The 23,039-nt window shown below is 47.7% G+C and overlaps 1 protein-coding gene across 5 annotated transcripts in view; it reads left to right on the top strand.

The window, feature by feature from the left end:
* LOC119963079 (collagen alpha-1(XXV) chain) overlaps positions 1–23,039 on the top strand; it is an 816,994-nt gene that overhangs the window by 686,478 nt on the left and 107,477 nt on the right. For all 5 annotated transcript variants that reach the window (XM_038791652.1, XM_038791653.1, XM_038791655.1 and 2 more), the window contains exons 21-23: positions 19,618–19,662; positions 19,762–19,839; positions 22,759–22,782. In XM_038791652.1, coding sequence (XP_038647580.1) covers positions 19,618–19,662; positions 19,762–19,839; positions 22,759–22,782 — 147 coding nt within the window. The remainder of the gene's footprint in view (positions 1–19,617; positions 19,663–19,761; positions 19,840–22,758; positions 22,783–23,039) is intronic.

Here is a 23,039-nt window from a genome sequence, read left to right on the forward strand (position 1 = left end):
ACAGACTGGTTGTAATACACAGGTTACATGGATGCAAAGCTTCTTTGGCTTCACACCAATACAAATTGTGTGATGTAATTCAGATGTGAAGCACCTTTAGGTAACAGATGCAAGATCAAATCAAGTATAACTTTGATTGGCTTCATTCCCAGTGTGACACACCCACAACCTGCACAAAGCAAAGCTGTGAAAAGTGGCCAAATTGTGCAGTGGCTTCGTGCAATATTTTGCACTTTTTATTTTTTAAATAATTTTGCTGCTAGGTGAGAGGTGAACCAGTTGTCTTGATAGTAAAACTGAACCAGCATTTGTGTACCCATAAGCAGAGCTCTGATGTGCGTGCACGTACACACAAATAGCACAACTTGTCCCCCAACCACAGAGTGTGACAGAGAAGGAAAGGAAACTCCGGTCGCTCAACCTATGTTGAGCCAAGCAAGTGCCATTTGGAGCACAGCACCATTAGAATAACAATACCCAATAATAATAATCTTTATTAGTGTCACAAGTAGGCTTACATTAACACTACAATGAAGTTACTGTGAAAAGCCCCTAGTCGTCACACTCTGGCACCTGTTCGGGTACACTGAGGGAGAATTCAGAATGTCCAATTCACCTAACGGCACGTCTTTCAGGACTTGTGGGAGGAAACCGGAGCACCCGGAGGAAACCCACGCAGACACAGGGAGAACATGCAGACTCCACACAGACAATAACCCAAGCCGGGAATCGAACCAGCGACCCTGGTGCTGTGAAGCAAAGGTGCTAACCACTGTGCTACCGTGCCACCCAATAATGTGTGCCAGAAAAACTAGCACTGAAAAATCTGAGATGAATGCCCTAGGAGATTTTTAAACTCAGGAGTTTATTGCTTTGCATCATGGTGTCACTAATGAAGAGGAAATGTTCCCAAAGCTTTCAAACAATGGCCTGCAGAATCATTTCAGCATATTTCTGCTATGTTTTATTCTTATAATGATAGTTCTCGAGCATTCCAACTTTTCTATTTGAACGGGTCCAGCTTGGGACTTAAATTCCCAAGGTTCCATAAACCATGGCCAACCTTTTAAGCTATTAATGTAAAGGGGTAGGTAATCTGGTCAATGATTAGTCTTGTGCCTGTTGGACGTAACTTCAGGATTTCCAGACAGTCTAGACTGACAGCTCCAGGGAAACTATCAGGGACCAATTTAATCCACAAAAATATCATAAGGGAATCATCTAAAGGTTTGCCCTGGTTTTTGGAGTCTGTATTGAGCTCAAAGAAGACCAGGTCTTTCACACCTCATCACTGCAATTCCTGTGTGCGTTGAGAGACAATACTCCTGCTCCCAATTCGTATGTTACAAAGCATACTTTCATTTCTTCCAGCTAAATAATAATGATGTGAGATAAACTTCCGATCTCACCTCTCTCACTCTCTCTTTTTCTTTCTCTCTCTCTCGGAAACTGTTTCACTGAAGTTGAGAGGTGGGCATCTTGTCTGGCCTTGGACAATTATCAGGCAGTGTTTAAGACAGGGATGTCAGTGTCGCACAGGTGGCACGGTGACCTTGCCAGGTTGAACCTCTTCAAATCAGACTGTAGGAAGGGAGATCTGTGTGAGATCTGTGATGGGGCCACTCACCATCAGTGTCAGTGGAGGGAAGTTACTGTGAAAACAATAAGCACCTCCCATGCAGGAAAAACAATTTCACACAACTTGTACCATTGGGGAAGATCTTTAGCTTGCTGGAGAGCATGGAAATAGTGTTACGGATCAGCCACTGGTTATCAAAACCACCAATTTTCATTGCTGTTTAATCACTGGAAGGTTGTAAAGGAAGAGGTGCATGATCACATCATCTGTGGCTTGTACACCAGAAGGGATTGTGGGGTGAGGGGGAGATGGGATGTGAGAAAGAAGATTTGGGATGAGGACGACATCTTGTTCAATTGTTTCGGCTTTGCCACTAGCCATGGCATCAGGAATGGCCTTGCCAATTGGGCCCAGCATTGTCTCCTCAATGGAGATTAGAACGTGCACGCCCACTCCGCCCCCTCCAGTTAGCTCCTGTTGCCTCCGGGTGTGCACAGCTTGACGTAGAGGAGAACGGAAGTGTGTCAGTGAGTGTGGTTCAATCTTTGGGTGATGTGGCAGTCATGGTTGAATAACTGGTAGTGCGTTCAAACTGTGAGATGTGGATGTGAGAGTTGCAGTAGTGTTATGTACGTGAGGGTGAGGTGAAGCTCATGACTGTTAGGTATGCGTCTGGAGGACTTCCGGTGGCGTGGGCGAGCAGGGCGGCCGCAGTAAGAAGAGCTCTCGCCGGTGTCCACGATTTGCGGCGATTTCGGGGATTTCCCTGAGGCATCACTCACCCCCCGACTATCGTTGGCCTTTGGGGCCGTCACAGGCAGCTAGCGGGCCCTGTTTAAAAACTGGCGCAGAACCCCGCGCGGGTGTCAGGTGGCATGGACTGAGGCGCTGGGCCCAGCGCGGCGTGGAGGTCGGAGCAGCGGGGGCGGAGCTACAAGGAGGCCGAGGCGGCAGGCCCGAGGCCAGGGTACGATGTAGGTAGGGTGTCCCACATCGGATGGCTCCCACCTAGGATGAAGAAAGAAGGCTGAAGTCCGGTCCCAGGGGAGCTCTGGGGGAATGTAGAGGAGAAAGAAAGAAAGTTTAAAGAAGTTGGGTGAAAGTTTTTTCCCCCCCCTTTTTTAAAAAAAAAAGAATAATTCAGATTGATGAAGGACAGGAGGGTGAAAGGGGAGAGAAGAGAAAAGAAAGAAAAAACAATAAGCCGCTAAAGGATGTGAAGAGCAGCGTCGAAGAAAGGAGGAAACGCGGGTTTGCCGCTGAATGAGAGGACGAGCAAAAGTGCTGACAGGATGGCGAAAGCCGAACCGCAAGGCGGGGCCGCACTACTTACGGTGGAGAAGATGGCCGAGGTGATGGCGGTGGAGCTGTAAAAACAGTTTGCGAGGCACATGGAGGCCTTGAGGAAGGAGACGGTGGTCGCATTGAAGTCATTGGTGGAAGAGGCAATCGCCCCGGTGAGGGTGGCGGTGGCAAAGGCATCGGCCGAGGTGAGAGAGCAGGGCGAGAAGATGAATGAAGTGGAGGAGGCCATGTCACGACATAGCTACCAGGTCACCTCGATGGGGACGGGCTGCGGAGGGTGGTGGAGGTCAACAGAGGACTCCGAGCAAAGCTCGAAGACTTGGAGAACCGCTCAAGGCGGCACAATCTGAGAATTGTGGGGTTGCCCGAAGGGACAGAGAGCCCAAGGCCAACACAATACTTCGCTAAGAAGTTGCGGAGCTGATGGGGGAGGGTGAGAACCCCTCCCGGTATGAACTAGGCCGAGCTCATCGGTCATTAAGGCCGAAACCCAAAGTGAACGAACCGCCAAGATCAGTAATTATCTGCTTCCATAAGTTCTGCATGAAGGAGAAGGTATTAAGCTGAGCGAAGCAGAAGCGTGAGGTGCTGTGTGATGGTACTGTGGTTCGGATCTACCAGGTCTTGACAATGGAGTTGGCAAAAAAGACGAGCGGCGTTTGGGCAAGTGAAGGCGGGATTGTACAAGAAGGGGGTGCGATTTGGTATGGTGTACCCAGCAAAGCTGAGGGTAACGTATAACGCCAAAGACTTTTATTTTGAGTCAGCGGAGGCGGCTGAGGCGTTCGTGAGGACAGAAGGCTTGGGACAGACGCGAGGGGCTGAACTGGAAGAGAGACTGTGGACTGTATTTGAGCAGCTGGAAAATGTATAAATGCTGTAACTTTTTTTTTACTGATGTGTATTGTAATTTACTTCTCTCTGCATTGCGACGGTTAAATGTTATGTTAGCGAATTGTAGGGGTTGGATTGTTGGTTTTGTGTTTTTTTCTTTCTTTCTCTGGGACTGGGTGGAAAGGGACGATATATCTTGGCGGGGGAGCCACCCGGGCTAGCTAACTAAAGTCAGCTAGTGAACGGAGGTGAGGTGAAAGGAGGGCTGCGGACGTTGGAGCCTGGATAGCAGGCTTCAATGGGCCTACGAGGAGAACGAGAGGGGGGGAAGGGATGGATGTTGGGAGACGTTGTTTCAGGAAGAAATGTAAGGGGGTCCTTGGGAGGGGAGGAAGGGGTTCGATGTTAATAATGGACATGGGTGGGTCAGGCTCATGGGGCAGGGCCCGGTGGTATGATGATGGTGGATAAGAAGGGTGGGGGGGGTGGTGAGAGACCCCCAGTTAGGATAGTCACGTGGAACGTGAGGGGGTTAGGAGGTCTGGTCAAGAGGTCAAGGGTGCTTGCACATCTTAAAAGTTTGAAAGCCGATGTGGCAATGCTGCAGGAGACTCACTTGAGGGTGAAGGACCAGGTGAGACTTAAAAAGGACTGGGTTAGTCAGGTGTTTCACTCTGGATTTGGCGGTAATGGTCAGCAAAAGAGTACGCTTCCAGATGGAGAAGGTGGTGGCAGATCGGGGGGTAGATATGTGATTGTGACAGGGGCGCTGGAGGGGAGGTTAGTGGCGCTGGTAAGTGTATACGGTCCCAATTTGGACAACGTGGGATTCGCGAAGAAGGTGTTTGGGGCCATTCCCGACTTGGACACACACGAACTGATAGTGGGGGGGGACTGGAACTTGGTGCAGGAGCCAAGGTTGGACAGATCACGGCCGCGCTTGCTGTTCCCATCGGGGGGGGGGGGGGGGGGGGGGGGGGGGGGGGGGGGCCGGGGGGGGGGGGGGGCGAAGGTGCTAGCTGGGCTAATGGTGGAAATGGGAGGGGTGGACCCTTGGAGGTTCCTGCACCCAAGGGAACGGGAGTACTCGTTCTTCTCAGCAGTCCATAGGGTATACTCGCGGATCGACTTTTTTGTGGTGGGAAAGGCTTTGCTGGCTGGAGTCAAGGGGTCGGAATACTCGGCAATTGCAGTGTCAGATCACACTCCGCATTGGGTGGATATTGTGCTGGAGAAGGGGGTAGCGCAGAGGCCGGGGTGGAAACTGGATGTGGGGCTTTTGGGGAACCAAGTGTTCTGTGAGAAAATTGAAAAGGTAATTAAGGAATATGTAAGATTCAACTGTACGGGTGAGGTGTCGAAGGCAGTGGTCTGGGAGGCTCTAAAGGCGGTGGTGACGGGTGAGGTAATTTTGTTTAAGGCCAGGGTGGACAAAGAGGAGAGGTTGGAGTGGCAGAGGCTAATAGATGAGATGTTGGAGGCAGATAGGAGATATGCAGAAGATGGGGACCCAGCGAAGCTGGAAAAGAGGAAGGAACTACAGGCAAGCTTCAACCGACTATCCACCAGGAAGGCGGTGCGCCAACTGAGACGAGCAAGGGGTGCAGTTTATGAGTGTGGAGATATGTATGTTAGCAGGTCAGCTCCTGCTGAGGCAGGCAGCGGCAAGGGAAATTCTTCAGATGAGGGATAGGGCAGGGAAGTTGGTGGTGGCTCCGGAGTGGATTAACAAGGTTTTTGACGAGTTTTATGAGAGGTTGTACAGATCAGAGCCACCCGGGGCAGACCGTGAGATGCAGGAATTTCTAGATGGGTTGGAGTACCCGAGGTTAGGGGAGGGGGACAGGGCTACATTGGAAGGAGCAATAGTGGAGCAGGAGATAAAGGATGCGATTGGGAGGATGCAGTCGCAGAAGGTGGCACGGCCGGATGGGTTTCCGGTGGAACATTATAAAAAAACTCAAGGATAAGCTGGCACCCCTGATGGTGGGGATGTTTGAAGAGGCGATAGGGAAGGGGGTGCTGCCACAAACCTTGGGGCAAGCATCGATTTCACTGTTGCTAAAAAACGATAAGGATCCGACAGAGTGTGGGTCGTATAGGCCTATATCGCTTCTGAATGTGGACGCAAAAGTATTGGCGAAGGTACTGGCGGGTAGGCTGGAGGAGTGCCTCCCGAAGGTGATAGGTGAGGATCAGATGGAGTTTGTGAAAGGGAGGCAGGAGGGTTTTGAACGTCGTTATGGCACCGGCGGAAGGGAAGGAAACAGAGGTGGTTGTGGCATTGGACGCCGAGAAGGCCTTTGACCGGGTAGAATGGGGGTACCAGATGGCAGTTCTGGAGCGGTTTGGGATTGGACCAAGATTTGTGAACTGGGTAAAGCTACTATACAAGGAGCCGAGGGCGAGTGTCCGCACAAACAATATCAGCTCAAGATACTTTTCTCTCCATCGTGGGACGAGGCAGGGATGTCCTATGTCCTCCCTGCTGTTTGCGCTTGCGATTGAGCCGTTGGCCATCAAATTAAGAAGTTTGTAAGCATGGAAAGGAATAGTGCGGGGGGGGGGGGGGGATAGAGCATAGGGTGTCCTTGTATGCCGACGACTTGCTGCTGTATGTGTCGGAGCCGAGTGCGTCGATAGAAGGAATATTGGAGCTACTGCGAGTATTTGGGTCTTTCTCGGGGTGCAAGCTGAACCTGGACAAGAGTGAGTATTTTGTGGTGTCTCGGCCGGGGGTGGGGGCAGGGGTGGGGGAGGCTTCGCAGGTACAACATCACTAGTTTGGTGGGGAGAGTGAAAACCGACCTGGCGAGGTGGGATGGTCTCCCTCTGTCACTGGCGGGTCGGGTGCAGGCGGTTAAGATGAATGTGTTGCCGCGATTTCTGTTTATTTTTCAATGCCTGCCGATTTTCCTGCCAAAGGCTTTTCTCAGGGAGATTGAGGGAAGGATTACCTCGTTCATGTGGGGAAGGAAGGTGGCCAGAGTGAGAAAGGTGCTGCTGCAGGGGGTTTGGGACTCCCGAACCTGATGTACTACTACTGGGCGGCGAATGTGGAGAAGGTGCCGGGCTGGGTCAGAGGGATTGATTCCCAATGGGTCAGAATGGAGGAGAGTTTGTGCAGGGAGTCGGGATTGAAAGCACTAGCAACAGCGCCGCTCCCGTTAGCTCCGGGGAAATACTCAAGGAGTCCGGTAATAGTAGCTTCATTGAAGATCTGGAGGCAGTTTCGGCAACATTTCTGGTTGGGGGCAGGGTCAAGGGAAATGCCGATTCGGGGGAAACCACAGATTTGAGCCAGGGAAGTGGGATGGAAATTTTCGGAAATGGGAAGAGAAGTGGATTAAGATGCTAAAAGATTTGTTTCTTAGGGGTCGGTTTGCAGGATTGAGGGAGTTGGAAGCGAAGTATGGGCTGGAGCAGGGAGAAATGTTTAGGTACATGCAGGTTCGGGACTTTGCCAGGAAGGAGATACCGAGCTTCCCGGAGGAACCGGCCTCCACATTGCTGGAGGAGGTGCTGAGGACAGGGGGACTGGAGAAGGGGGTAGTGTCAGCGGTGTACGGAGCTATTTTGGAGGAGGAAAAGGCACCACTGGAAGGGATCAAAGCGAAGTGTGAGGAAGAGTAGGGAGAGGTTATAGAGGAGGGGGTCTGGTGTGAGGTGCTCCGGAGAGTAAATGCCTCCACCTCATGTGCGAGGTTGGGGCTGATACAGCTGAAGGTGGTATGTAGAGCGCACCTCACGAGGGCGAGGATGAGCCGATTCTTTGAAGGAGTAGAAGATGTGTGTGAGCGTTGTGGGGGGGGCGGCGCTAATCACGTTCATATGTTTTGGTCCTGTCCAAAGCTAGAGGAGTACTGGAAGGTTTTTAGGGTAATTTCCAAGGTGGTGCATGTGAAGCTGGACCCGGGTCCCCGGGAGGCCATATTCGGGGTGTCGGACCAGCCAGGGTTGGAAACGGGTGCGGAGGCAGATATCATAGCCTTCGCCTCGTTGATCGCCCGAAGGCGGATCCTGCTGGGATGGAGAGCGGCCTCTCCACCCTGCGCCCTGGCGTGGCGGGGGACCTGTTGGAATACTTGGCCCTTGAGAAGGTTAAGTTTGAACTGAGGGGAAGCTTGGAGGGGTTCTACAAGTCATGGGCACTATTTATTATGCACTTTCAAGAACTGGATAACATCGAACATTAGTTGGGGGGGATGGGTGGGAGGGTTGGGGGGAAGTGGGGGCTGTATATATTAAGGATGACAATGGGTAATCCCTGATTCCTTTTTGTCATTTGTTTATGTAAACATGCGGGCTGATGTTTGGGGGTTGGTGGGAGGATGGGATCGTTGTCATTGATATGGGGATTGACATATCTGTTGCCGATTATTGTTTATTGTTGGTGGGTGTAAATTCGGGAGAAAATGTGAAAAAGGAGAATAAAAATATTTTCTAAAAAAGGTATGCGTCCAGATGGATAGAGGTTGTGGGCAATGTGGGTGTGGTGATTTGAACAGTGCCTGAAGCAATTGGTGGGTTATGGCAGTCGAAGATGCAATCACTGACCTGGACAGCCCGTGTGCGATCACAACTTTTTGCCTCACTGTGTTCAGGTCCACGGGGTTAGACTGCTTGCATTGACATCCATGGCTGTCTGCTCCGACTACCCTTTCAGTATGTGTCTTTAAGGACTACTGGCCCCTGCAGATACGTGACACGTCTCCTTCTTTCCACTTTCGCCACCAAGCCTCAAAAAACATGGATGGCTGCTCTCTTCCATATTGAGCCTTTCTTACCTTTTTTCAAGGTCAGATTTAGCTCCCACAAAACTCCCAGCATCTGCAGTAGCCACATTTCACCATGGGCGGGATTCTCCGACCCCCCGCCAGGTCGGAGAATCGCTGGGGGCCTGCATCAATCCCGCCCCGCCGTGTCCCGAATTCTCCAGCACCAGAGATTCAGCGGGGGCGGGAATCGCTCCGTACCGGTTGGCGTGCTCCCCCCCCGGCGATTCTCCAGCCCGCGATGGGCCAAAGTCCTGCCGCTGTCATGCTTCTCCCGCCGACGTGGATCAAACCATCTACCTTACCGGCGGGAGCAGGCGGCGCGGGCGGGCTCCGGGGTCCTGGAGGGGGGCGCGGGGCGATCTGGCCCCGGGGGATGCCCCCACGGTGGCCTGGCCCGCGATCGGGGCCCACCGATTGGCGGGCGGGCCTGTGCCGTGGGGGCACTCTTTTCCTTCCGCCTTCATCCTAGTCTTCACCATGGCGGAGGCGCAAGTGACCCCCCTCCCCTGCGCATGCGTGGGGATGACTTCAGCAGCCGCCTACGCTCCGGCGCATGCGCGGACTTCCGCCAGTCGGCGAAGTCCCTTCGGCCCCGGCTGGCGTGGCGCCAAAGGCCTTCCACGCCAGCCAGTGGAGCGGCAACCACTCTGGCGCGGGCCTAGCCCCTCACTGTTAGGGCCTGGCCCCTAAAGGTGCGGAGACTTCCACACCTTTGGGGCGGCCTGACGCCGGAGTGGTCCACGCCACTCCATCACACCGGGACCCCCCTGCCCCGCCGGGTAGGGGAGAATCCCTACCCACCTCCTAATGATGCAAGCTATCATTAAGCAATGCTTTATATAATTCTATCATGTAAGTTTGGAGCTCCCTGTTGATAGATGCAGCAAAACAGTAACATATTTAGCACTGGCTACATACAGAAATCATGCAAATGAGCAGGTAGCACAAAGATGTTGCCCTGTCTGCATTACATCCAGGGGACACAGGTCAATTGAGCATCTCAAACCTGGTGCCCATTTCTGTGGGATGTCCAATTTAGCCCACATTATGTTAAACAAATCAATGCCACATACTGAGAAACTATTTAGATCAGCAAGGGCAGTAAGATAGATAAGTGGGACTGGTTTGGATTGGGATAGGGAAAGCAGAGCTTTGGATGAACTAAGGTTAACAGAACATGGAAGATGGGATACCAAACAGAACAGTGGAATAGTCAAGTCTGAACATAACAAAGGCATAGATTAAACTTGCAGCAGTCAATGGAAGATAGACAATGCAGGAGGTGAGAGTGACTGCCCTTGACGTATCAACAGCGGTTGACAGAGTTTGGCATCAAGGAGCCCTGGAAAAATTAAAGTCAACGGGAATCAACTTTCCATTGGTTGCAGTCATACCTGGCACAAAGGAAGATGGTTGTGACTTTTGGAGGCCACTCATCCCAGACCCCAGAACATCACTGCAGGAGTTCCTCAGGGTATTGCCCTAGGCACAACCATCTCCAGCTGCTTCATCAATGACTTTCCCTCCATCATAAGATCAGGAGTGGGGATGTTCACTGATGACTGTACAATGTTCAGCACCATTCGCCACTCCTCAGATACTGAAGAAGTCGTGCTAATACGCAGCAAGGACTGGACAATATTCAGGTGTGGGCTGATAAGTGACAAGTAATATTTGCACCACAGGCAGTGGTCAGGCAATGACCATCTCCGACAAGAGAGAATCTCACCATCTCTCCTTGACATTTAATTACATTACCATCGCTGAATCTATCTGCTGACAACATCCTGAAAGTTACCATTGATTAGAAACTGGACTGGACCAGCTTTATGTAGTGATCTTTACATGGGTATGTACATAAGGGGTTAATTGGAAATTGAAAGATCACTGGGGGGCAGCACTGGCGTGTATAAAAGCAGACGCAAGCGGCTCTCTGCCTCTTTTGGTGATTAGACGGTGACGAGAGCAGGGGCATAGATTTAGTTCAGTGGTCAGACATAGCTACTGTATATAAATGTTGTAACCTTTCTACTGGTATTGATCTTGAAGTAAGAACTCACGCAGTTGTTACATTCTGTTACTCAATAAACCTTTCAATACCTCTGGATAACTTTGAGCCTTCTTCATCAAGTAATGCATGTTACATACAGTAGTGCTACCAATCACAATACAGTAAGGTAGCAAAAGACTTTATAAATACTATGACTGAAAGAGAAGATCAGGGGCTGGGAATTCTGTAGCAAGTAACTCACCCCCTGACTCCCAAATGTTTGCCACCATCTACAAAGCACAAGCCAGGAGTGTGATGAAATGCTCCCACTTGCCTGGATGAGTGAAGCTTGCACAACAGTCAAGAAGCTTGGCACCATCCAGGACAGAGCAGTCCGCTTGACTGGCACCCCATCCACCAACTTAAACATTCACTCCCTTCACCACCGATACACAGCGGCAGCACTGTGTACCATCTACAAGATTTACTGCAGCAACTCACCAAGGCCTCTTTGCAAACACCTTCCAAATTTTTGACCTCTACTACCGAAAGGGACAAAGGCAGCCTGCACAAAGGAACACCGCAATCTGCAAGTTTCCCTCCAAGGCACACACCATCCTGACTTGGAATTATATTGCCATTTCTTCACTGTCACTGGATCAAAATCCTGGAACTCCCTTCCCAACAGCACTGTGGGTGCCTCTGCACCAAATGGACTGCAGGGGTCCAAAAAGCACCTTCTCATGGGCAATGAGGGATGAACAATAATGCAGGTCCTGACAGCGACATTCACAGCCCATGAAAGAATAAAGATAAAGAGATGGAGTAGGCTGTCTCCTCCAGCCTGCGATAGTGAAAGGGATCGGGTCAGTGATGAAAGTACAGAATTTGTGGTAGAGTCCAAAGATGATGGTTTCAACTTCTCATGCTAAGTAGGTCTTTCAAGACTGGATATTGCCACATGGTACAAGGAGCAATGGAGGAGAGGTTGAGAGAAGTAGTGATAGGTAGAGCTGGGTATCAGTAGCTTACATATGGAAGCTGAACCCTTGTTTATCCATTATGTTTCCAGAGCAGCATGTTGATAAGGAAGAGGAGAGGATCTCTAGAGATGAAGTGCAGGGACTGGATTAGGTGGGATGGAGGTAGACAATGTTATGGAGGGAAAAGAGGCTATCTCTGTTGGGTTAGCAGCTCAGGACAATATAAAAAGTTTGCAAATAGTCTGGTTGAACCTGAGATAGAGGCAAGGGGAATATTGATAGAAAGAACAGAGTTTTAATGGAAGTCACAGTACTTCTCAATGTTTAACTGGAGAAAATTGTAACTTATCCATGACACAGCATCACTGAAGCAATCAGACAGCATACAGACAGTGCACAATTAATGGGTGGATGTGAAAAATATCATCGCACACACATAGGGAAATGTACATTTGCCTGAGGACAATGTCACAAGAGTCAGCAGACAGATAAGGGAAAAGGGAGACTTCAGGAGGAATGGCTCCTGAGTGTGGGGTTGGGAAAATAATTGGTAACGGTGCTGTGGTCAAGACTAGATAGATGGGAATATATCCAAGTGAAGGCAGTAATATGAAGTTGGACAACAGGCCAGAGGTTGTAGGAGGATAGAGTGGGAAGCATGTCAAAGATTACAGAGAGGCCGAGGAAGATGAGGAAGGATAATGAACCACAGTTACAGCCACAGTGAACATTACTTATGACTTTGCTTGAGGCCATTTCGTGCTCTGGGATTGGTAGATACCTGTTTGGAGGAGTTTAGTCAGTTGCAAGAGAAATGGGCAGATTTGGAAAAAAAAACATTTAGCGAGGAAAGATAAGTTAATGAAGGGGCAGTGATTTTCATGGACAGAAGATTGTAGGGGGGATGGTTTAACATAGAATATAGAACAGTACAGCACAGAACAGGCCCTTCGGCCCTCGATGTTGTGCCGCGTTTTGTCCGAAACCAAGATCAAGCTATCCCACTCCCTGTCATTCTGGTGTGCTCCATGTGCCTATCCAATAACCGCTTGAAAGTTCCTAAAGTGTCCGACTCCACTATCACAGCAGGCAGTCCATTCCACACCATAACCACTTTCTGAGTAAAGAACCTACCTCGGACATCCCTCTTATATCTCCATCCCGAACCTTATAGTTATGCCCCCTTGTAACAGCTACATCCACCCGAGGAAATAGCCTCTGAACGTCCACTCTATCTATCCCCCTCGTCATCTTAAATACCTCTAGTAAGTCACCTCTCATCCTCCTCCGTTCCAAAGAGAAAAGCCCTAGCTCCCTCAACCTTTCCTCATAAGACCTATCCTGCAAACCAGGTAGCATCCTGGTAAATCTCCTTTGCACCCTTTCCAGGTGTTTGTGACAACAGATGTGAGAGTACTGAGAAAGCTCCTGAGGAGAGAATACATGCCAGCTTGCATGGCAGCCAGGAAAGGTCATTAAGCAGTCAGCAGAGTAATGGAAATAGGTGATCAAGGGAAGGAGGACTTGGACCTCATTGGTGAGCCAAGCTTGCAGAGTGCATGGTAAGAAAGGGAAACTAAACTAAACATACCTAGGAGTTCAAGGTTAAGATAATGGGGGTGGCTAGAAAATAGGCAGCTGAATGGACAATCTCTATGGCGTCCTATGTTCCCTATTACAGCATTCAACTACTTCTTGAACAGTTCCCTCTTCCATCTGGAAGATCATTGCAACAGAACAAGTGTCTGACTCAGTCCAGTTCTGCACAAGCACCTCACGTTCAAAACATTTACTGGAATCACTGTGCAAATAGACAGAGATAAATCATTACCCCAAATTATCTGCTTGTTTCAGGTTAAAAAAAAGGGGGGGTGCTTAATTAAACCTCAGAAATGTAAGCCATTATTTATTGATAAAGGTGAAAGATTTTACTCCTTCGGGCTCACTCATCCATCATGCTTACAGTGGACTCTGAAGGACACAGTTGTTTTTTGCATGTGGTGCATGTGGAACTCATCAAAGAAGCACACACTGAAGTTTATTTAATATCTTCCATTTATGAAGTAAGTTGTGTACTTTCCTCATCTCTGTGCCCCACAAGCATTCATACTTTTCATTGTTATTGAGACATTCTGGCACATTTGTTTGGTTCCCCCCTCCCCCCACTCCCTGGGTGATATTTGTTTTGGCAGGGTTTCATTTATATTAATAGGGTGGCTGCAAATCTCAGTCACAAGTCCATGGTATTTTACAGCTGCCTCAACAATGGAGCAGGTAGCAAGTCAGTCGCGTTCCTGGAGGCTATGAATCTAATTCTCAAGTGGAACATTGCGATTGTCTTTTCTCCCATAGCCACAATTTTCTCTGATTTTTTTCATCCAGAGGGACCCATTGCCAAAATAATGTCATGCCTGTGCCTTTCCAATAAAGAAAACAAAATAAAAGGGCCATCAAATACTGCAAACTGATATTGCAACTAAAAAGAGCGTAAGAATTGCTAAATGAAAAAGCATGAAAGGCCATCTGGTTTGCCTATCATCCCAGCATTGCATGCCAAAACAATGATGAAGTTGATGATGAATCAGGCCAATCAATCTCTATCAATTAGTCTACTACAGACCCAGACATGTGGTGAGGACAACTTAGTCATATAAGCTTTGGGAGCCAAAGGCTCAATGTCACATGTTTCTTTCAGACACACTGGTTACCGAATTTCATGGCTCAGATTACACATATACCAACCCAAAATGTTAAATTTTATCTTTTAAATTTACCCCCATTCAAGCACTGGACATGTCCTGTGGTTCGATTCTGCAGGAAAATTTGAAACAATTTGCTGTGATCCAGATTATTTTAGTCCATTTTGAATTTGAAATTCAACAATCACATCAACCCTCAACGTTCTCTGTTCCAGTGAGAACATGCTTGGCCTAAGAAATCGCTCTTTGTAATCCAGTTCCCCCCCTCCAACCCCTCAATCTTTCTGGTTGCCCGTTTGTATATCCTCTCGATCTTTGCAATATCCTTTGTCCACTGCAGCAAGCAAAACTGTTGTACAGTATTCCACGTACATTTTCTCCAGTAATTTACAGAGCGGAAGGATTACCTCACCTTTGCAGCTCAATACTGGCCTTTTAATGCTTCTCAACATCTGATTTGCTTTACTCCCATGCCACTTAGTATTGTCGCAAAAGCTTCAGGTTGTTGTCAATCAAGTCTCCCAGATCTACTTTTTCAATTTCCCATACATATAGCATTGTAACTTCAGAGCTCCAGGGCAGTGTCTCTGGTGGACTCTACAAAGATGCGTTGTGGAACATCAATCACCCCCCTCCCCACCAATCGCTTAGAAGTCCGAGCTTCCCCTGCATAAATGCCCTGCATTGCAAGGTAACCTACCAAAAATGCGATCTCAGTCGCAAACTACGGATGGTTCCGGCTGTGTTGTATCAATAGTTACCCAAACAAAAAGTTAGAAGCATTAAAGCCACTTTGAGCTACTGATAACTATTGAACAGTCCCACACCAAACTCCCCCACAGGACATTCCCCAGAACCCTGATGGTATTCCCGCTCCCGTCAGGGACTCCCTTGGGAGCAGGACTTATGCCTATTCTTGCTACTGTGCAGGGTATCTGTATTAAGTTTCAATGCCATCAAGGCCACCCAAATGGAAGCACACACAGGTTTAAATTCAAATGCTGCACTTGATTCCCAAAAGCCTCTCATGGGCGCTGTTCCATGGGCATCGGATGCCATCTTGGAAACAGTGACGTGGCTATTAACCTAAAGTAATTTGCATTCATATTGATTGGTTTTCCTGAGTCGCCTATTCACTGAATTAAGGTATTTCAATTTAAAGAAAGCATTCTGGGTTTTTTCCCAAAAACTGGCAATTCCAAAATCCGCCACGGACTGGTCCTATAGTTGCTGGATTGGAGGTACTCTACCTGTATAATGTTATATCTATCCAGATGCTCCATGATATGATCTTATTTCCAGAGCAAATAAGTTACCTGGGCAGCACGGTAGCACAAGTGGCTAGCACTGTGGCTTCACAGCGCCAGGGTCCCAGGTTCGATTCCGCACTGGGTCACTGTCTGTGCGGAGGCTGTACCTTCTCCGCCGTGTCTGCGTGGGTTTCCTCCGGGTGCTCCGGTTTCCTCCCACAGTCCAAAGACGTGCAGGTTAGTTCGATTAGCCATGCTAAATTGCCCTTAGTGTCCAAAAAGGTTAGGAGGGGTTATTGGGTTATGGGGATAGGATGAAAGTGAGGGTTTAAGTGGGTCGGTGCAGAGTCGATGGGCCGAATGGCCTCCTGCACTGCATGTTCTATGTTCTATTAATCATAATTTCCATAATTTTACGCACGTTAAGTGTCAAACTCACAGGTTTCTGAGTTTCCTGGGTCACATTTGTTACCTTTTCAGGGAATAAAGGTACCATCTGCATTTTGCTGTCACCAGGCACCTCTCCAACATTCAATGATTTCTGGAGGGTTCATTCCAGAGTTTGGGAATTTGTTCCCTTTCCTTAAACATCCTCAGGTGCAACTCCCCAAGTCCCGGAACATACTTGCTTTAAATTTGCATTGTTGTTTGCTCGCCATCCTGGTGGTGATGTAAATGTTATCACAACTTAGCTCTGTAGCATTTTTTCCAGAGCAGATAAGTTACCTGTCTCCAGCTTGGCAAAAGCAGAGGCAGCAAACTTATTGAACACTTCTTCAACCTGTCCATCATAGTTACCTGAAATACATCAATCGTACTTTAAATGGCTCAACTCCATCCTTTGGTTTGCTTTTTTTTCTCAAAAACTAAAAAAATTTTGATTTTATCTTTCATTTCTCTTACAATGCTTAATTCCAAAATGTTCTTTGATATTTTGATACTCTAAGCAATCTGTCTTCATTCTGTGATGTTTCTTTCATAACCTTAACTGCAATTTTTTCCGATAACCACTTGCGTTTACATAGCACTTTTAATGTAATAAATGTCCCAAGGGACTTCACAGGAGCTTTTAAAGTAAACTTTGGCACCAAACTACTTCAGGCAATATTAGGGGAAAAGACTAAAAGCTTAGTCAGAGGTAGGTTTTAAGGAGTATATCAAAGGAGGGAAGTGAGGTGGGAATGTTTCTGGACTTGAATCTGAGACTGTGGAACTAAGGTGGCTGAAGGTACGAGCCACCACTCGTGAAGCAATTGAAATCTGGAATACTCAGGGAATGGCAATTGTGGGAGAGCTTTTCCTGAGGAGACACAGAGATTGCATCGTTAGCCACACGCAAGGTTCAAAGAGTGGAAGGGAGGGTCTGAAGGAAGGGTTGGGGATTGAAAGGGGAGGGGGTGTTGGAGGGAGGGTTGGGGATCAGATGGGGAATTGGGGATGGGTGCTCCCGTGGGGGCGGAAGGTCTCGGTGGGGGGGGAGCGTGCTGCCCAGTGTAGGTCGTTGAACTTTTTCCTGCACTGGAGGCCAGTGCTCCTGGTCACATCCCCGAGTTCACAGCCACCTCCACTTGGTCCCAAACAGCACTGGCTGCCCTACAGCTGACCCTCCTGCACCCTTGGGGGAACATGATGTCTCTCCTGGCCTCCACTGCATCTAGGAGCCTTCCCAGGTCTGCATCCCCGAATCTTGAGGTCGGTCTCCTGGCACCATTGTTGCGAGCTGGCTGGGGTTGACTGAGCAAGTGCAGCTTAGGTGCTGCTCAACTTTGTTAGTGGGGGGTTGGCGAGCGTGGTGCCGGCAAATCAGTTGGTGAGCCTTCATTTGCAGCGAGAAGTCTGTGAGGCCTCATTAAGTAGACCAATTCATGTTGAATTGTCTTGCCAGTCTCTCTGGGACGAGCAACGGTAAGCTTGCGGCAGTTCCTGCTCGCTAGAACACTTAGAAACCTTTCCGGAGAATTGCGCCCAAGGTTTTGCTTAACAGTGAGCACAGGAATGATGGATGACCAGAACTTTGTGTGGGTTTGGACACCGAAACCAAAGTTTGGATGACCTTGAACTTTCTTTCTGCGCCATGCTTCAGGGGGGAAAAGGGAAGGTGTGCCAGCAAGTCCAAGGGGATGGCTCTCAGGACACCTCCCTCCCTCCGCCTTTCTGATGCCTGGACCCTTTAATCAGGCACTGAGTACTTTTGAGAAGGGACCCCCATGGAAGCCCACAAGCAGCTCGACAGGATTTACTTTTCATGCTCCTGACATTTCAACATCCTGCCCGCTGCTGAGTGAATACCAGGGATGGTGGGAGAAGGCCCTTAATGGGCATTAATTGGTGTCGGGGTGGGAAGACCATCCATGAACCTTTATGCCCCGGACATAAATAGGTCAAAGTTGGTCTCTACCCACTACCCTCCCCTCCAATTAAATTCCCTTCACCACCAAACTCGCCAAAGGAGAAGCAATAAATGTTGCCCATAATTTTCATCAAGAGATGTCATGAACAAATCGTACTTCAATGAGATTTATGTGACTGCATCATGATTTTTGTTTGAAAACAAAAGGTTCAGTAAATAATACTTCACAGAAACATGTTTGTGAAGTCAATTTGATAATGGACAGTGTGGGTATTATACCATTGCACTGACTGTACTGTTAAACACAAAGAAATGAGTTTCGACTGTTGGTCACTTTTTTTTTCATCCAGGAAAAGGAACTATAGCAGTGGGGGAAGATGGGGACTGTGAGAGAGGACATTTTGGTCACCCCATTGAGATCCAGGACCCACCTGATTTTATTTTCAGATGGGCCTATGGATGGGCCGGCATCGCACCCCTCTGAAACTAGCAGGTAGCTGCTTAAATATGCAAATACCCGTAACCAGTTGAAAGACCTCGGTTGGACTTTCAGGTAAAATGGGGCAAGTATGCGCAGCACATAATCCACTTATTCGTATCAAGGGCTGAGTGGTCAAATCAGCAACACTTTGAGACAGTAATTAAAAGCCAAGAACAAAGCAGTCAAAGAGATTTTAATGCTTTATTTTTGAGAAACATATGTGCACCCTCCTGAATCTACAGACACACCTCCAGATGCTTTTGGTCCAAACATACTCCATGCCAGGATTTGTCACTCTTTCCATCACCGTCCGCCCCCCCCCCCTTCCCCCCTCCCCCCAATAATTCCATCCTCACACCCAGCATGTTTCAGAGAAGTGACCATTTGGCATCTAGAGCATATTGACAGCATTTAAATGAGGCCTCTCCATGGTTGTGGCCTATCGATGTTGACTGTGGGAAGGCAGCACAAAAACCTTGCTGATACCCTTTCCATTTTAAATGGAGGTCGAAGATCCCCACGCCCTCCGCCCCCCCATGTATTCAGATAATTAAAATGTAATACCAGACAGGAACATAATGCAATATAAATCCATCCTGAGTGGTATTTGATTAAGATACATTTTGTATTTGGCAGACTAGAGAGTTTGTAACTTTGACATTCTTAACCTTGAGGTTTTGTTGTAGATAGCACAACCAATTCATGTTCCTGTGTTAATTCTCAATTCAAATTGCTGAGTGTCAATTGATAAACTGGAAGTGATCATCATAGCCACTATTCCTCCAGCATAGATGCCATCATGATGTAATACATTAAATGAATAAATCACACCTGTCACAGCATATATACTGTAACATAATATATATGTGGAAGTGATTTGAAGTCTGTAATCTGATTGCATATGTTCTAGAATATATATATATATATGTATAGAGTGTGCGTTTATATATTGTCCCTATATGTGCAAATGAATTGCCAAAATTTAAGAATTAACCAAACTGGCCAGATTTCTGTTATCTTCAATGTTGAGGTGGTCTAATTCTGAAGAGTATTAAGTATAATTGAAGTCAGAGACATCCAAATGTTCAACTTTGTGGACTAGTTGCTGGCATGAAGCTTAGCTCAAAGACAGAAACACATTGAGATTGACTGCCCTAGTTTATTGAGTGAATGGGGATTGCTTCTTGGCAGTCACTGCCCAATCCCCACCATACAATACGTCTGGTGTGTCCATCACACTTATGGTGTCATACTCAACATTCTGATTCAGAACTTCTTGTAATTGTAACAGCGCATCTATGGGTTAACCTGTCCGCACTGTTTGTGCACACAGATGTGAAACCAAATTATAATTATTTTGTGTTCCAGGGTGACCGTGGAGTCTCTGGGGACTCAGGGCCTATGGGACCCAGAGTAAGTTGTTTTGTATTTCTTGGTATTCTTTGATCAGTTTTTATACATTTTCCATCTGTGGACTTGAATTGACTGTGGACTGTAATGATGCTCTTTTAGGGTCCACCTGGGCAGAAAGGAGAACAAGGAGTAACAGAGATAATAGACTACAATGGCAATATCCATCAAGCACTACAGGTGAGTGCAGCTGCACAAACCCTCTCCTGCCTCAAGACTTTGCACAAAACAGCTTTTTTTTACATACGTATCAAATAAAGGACAACATGCATTTCAGGAGGAATGCTTCAATCCTGTTTTGTATGTTATTTCTGCTGTTAAGTTGAAGGATGCCAGTATAGGGAAATTAAGCACTCTCTCGCTTCAGGAACTCAATGATAGCATATAGCAGATCAGGCTTTGGCCAGAGAGAGTAAAGCTCCAGTTACTCTGCTTCATTCCCGCACCCTCAGAAAAATACCCTCTGAAGGACCAGCCTGACATTTTAATATTCAGCACCTTCTAGGGGGCAGGATTCTGTGATCCTGAGGCTGAGTGTTGACGCCGTCGAAAACACCTTTGTGTTTCTCGACGGCGTCAACACGGCCTCAGGATCAGCAATTCTGGCCCCTACAGGCGGCTAGCATGGCACTGGAGCAACCCATGCCGCTCCAGCTGCTGACTCCGGCACCAGCTGGGCGCCGCGGGGTCCCGCATGCGCAGTGGCACCAGCGCCAATGCGCGCATGCGCGTTGGCTTCCTTCTCCGTGCCGGCCCCGACGCAACATGGTGCAGGGCTACAGGGGCCGGCGCAGAAGGAAGGAGGCCCCCAGCCAAGGAGGCAGCCCCGCCGATTGGTGGGCCCCGATCGCGGGCCAGGCCACATCGTCGGCCCCCCACCCCTCCACAGGCCGACCCCGGACCCTTCCACGCTGATGTCGCACCAGCTGAGAGCAGGTGTGAATGGCGCCGGCGGGACTTGGGTTTTTTACAACGGCCGAATCGGTGTGAGGGGTCCATGTAGAGCGCCCCCGACCGGCGCCACGCCAACCATGCCGGCACCAATGGCGGCGATTCTACGCTCTGTGGAAATTCGCGTTGGGGCAGCGTGGGATGATTCGCACCGATCGCAGGGATTCTCTGGCCCAGCCCCGGGCTGAGAGAATCCCGCCCAAGATCTCTGAGTGAACATGGCAACTTTGAACCAACCAGTGTTACGTTATATGTGTTTTATGCCATGGGTGCATTACCCATTGGAACCAGAAACAGAAATGGAATTGGCCTCGTTATAGAGATGCCCGATTTCCGCCATTCTAGCAACCTTCTGTCAGTTATGCTGCCTTCTTCCCAAATGGCTAGTCAGAGCTGTATCTTCCTGCATTACAACCCCTCTCTCCACCCTCCAACAACACTACTGGCGTCCCCATATTGATGTGGATGAAGGTCAGAATTGTGCAATGAGCTAGCCCCCACTCTGAACTCAGATACTCTGGTGAGGTCAGGAGCAGAGGTCAATGCCAAAATAGTCAAGACAGCACAGGAAGATTGTGGAATCACGGCCCCAATATCGCCGATTTTATCTCAATTTTATTTCTGGCTCTTCAGTTTGTTTCTGTAGCCTCAGACATCTGTTGATATAAAAGTTCTTTTTTATCTCAGTATCTTCAAAGCTTTTATTTGATTAATTTAGCTTTAAAGGCAAACTGAACTCAGAATGCAAATATTAGATTGGAATCATGAAAGACTATAACCTTCTGCTTGTAATATTCCCATCTTTCATCATATGTAGCAGATCTATACTGGTCTATTTTCATATCTGTAACACTGTTTGCTAAAAAGAAATGATCGTGCAATTATAAACTTCTTTGTTTTCCATTGAGCTTATATCAGAGCAATAGATATAGGTACCAGATGTGATGTTAAGAACAGCTAGTCCTTTCAGATTGTCCAGGACAGTGAGCACAGATTGCCAGACGTATATATTAATCAAATACTGCTTAACTTTAAAACGCTGTTATTTTGAAGTGGAGTTATTGTGGAGAGCTTTTAACCCATTGGTTTTAAAATGTTGGACTGTGTTTTCATGTCTCAGTTACCATGACAATCTTGAAAGCTTCTGTCCATCTGTGTGGGCTTTTACACTGCAATAAAACAGTTTATGCTAAGGACATTCTATCCTCACATTTTATCCAGTAATAAACAAGAGTTAATGAAAATCTGAAAAATCCCATGGGAGTATCTACATTTTAAAGCTCTATGGTCCCTTAGTTGGCCTGTGCAATCTGCATTGCTGGCATGGGGAAGAAATGTGAATGCACAATCACAAGATGTTGAAAATGACTGCCTAGTTGTCACACTGATTTTAGACAATGCCCTTTCATTTCTGATTCTGGGTTTGAATTCAGCCCTAAACAGAGAGGAGCGCTCAATGAGAAAATTGCTTCAAATGTGTGTTAGCCTGCTCCTATTGGGCTGGAATCCGCAGTTGGGAATTGTGAGTAAGTTTATCCTAATTTGTAGGGTTCACAATTCTCATCTATCTGAAATAGGAAAAGGTAATGTCACTTTCCTGTGGGATGTGCCCCCTTGGAGTTGGCCTTGAAGTTCACCCTTGGGCCAAAAGGAAAGTTGCTTGTACATCATTTTCAGTCACTTTTGGAAGAATATCGAGAACCTGCTACAAACAAAATCCTAAATTCTCCTTATCACCTTTTCCTTCACAACAAAAATGCCAACAAAGGTCCCGCAGGACATCAGCCACTAAGGAGGTGAACCTACCACCTTGGGCTTTGTTGCACCCACACATGAATTGTTTTATTGGTCAAAAGGTAGCAAGATCCGAGCTGCAGTAGTTGGACACAGCTCTGAATCAGAAGCCAGTTTACGTTCACAAGTGCCCTTTCCAGTCAAGTTAGAACAATGGAAAAGAAGCAGCTCCGAGGAAATTCCTGGCTCAAGTAAATAAAACCAGTCACCCAGCTTTCAGCAATACATTCAATGTACAGAGTGTCTTCAGTACAAGTCCGTTTGCAGAAATAAATGAATTATCTGCAGAAATAATTATCCTTTTTACAAGTTAATCCTTCCATTTTCTTTCTTTAATTTTGGCATTCTCAACAGAGGATCACCACCTTAACTGTGACGGTAACAAGATGGTTCCTGAGGGTTACTGCATGTGCTGTTATGACTTATGGCTGTATTATTATGAATTTGGGCTATTGTAAATAATTGTCTGATGTGCTGAAGTTCAGATCAGTAACAGTGTTAATGCACTGTGTAGAGTATATAACCTGCCTTTAATGTAAGCTTCTTGGTACACCTTATTAGTGAACTACAATAACCACTCATTGCTTACAATCCTCATCAATGTTCTACTAGTTTAATGCCTTTTATCATAGACA

The sequence above is a fragment of the Scyliorhinus canicula genome, chromosome 3, assembly GCF_902713615.1.
Source record: "Scyliorhinus canicula chromosome 3, sScyCan1.1, whole genome shotgun sequence".
Lineage (NCBI taxonomy): Eukaryota > Metazoa > Chordata > Chondrichthyes > Carcharhiniformes > Scyliorhinidae > Scyliorhinus > Scyliorhinus canicula.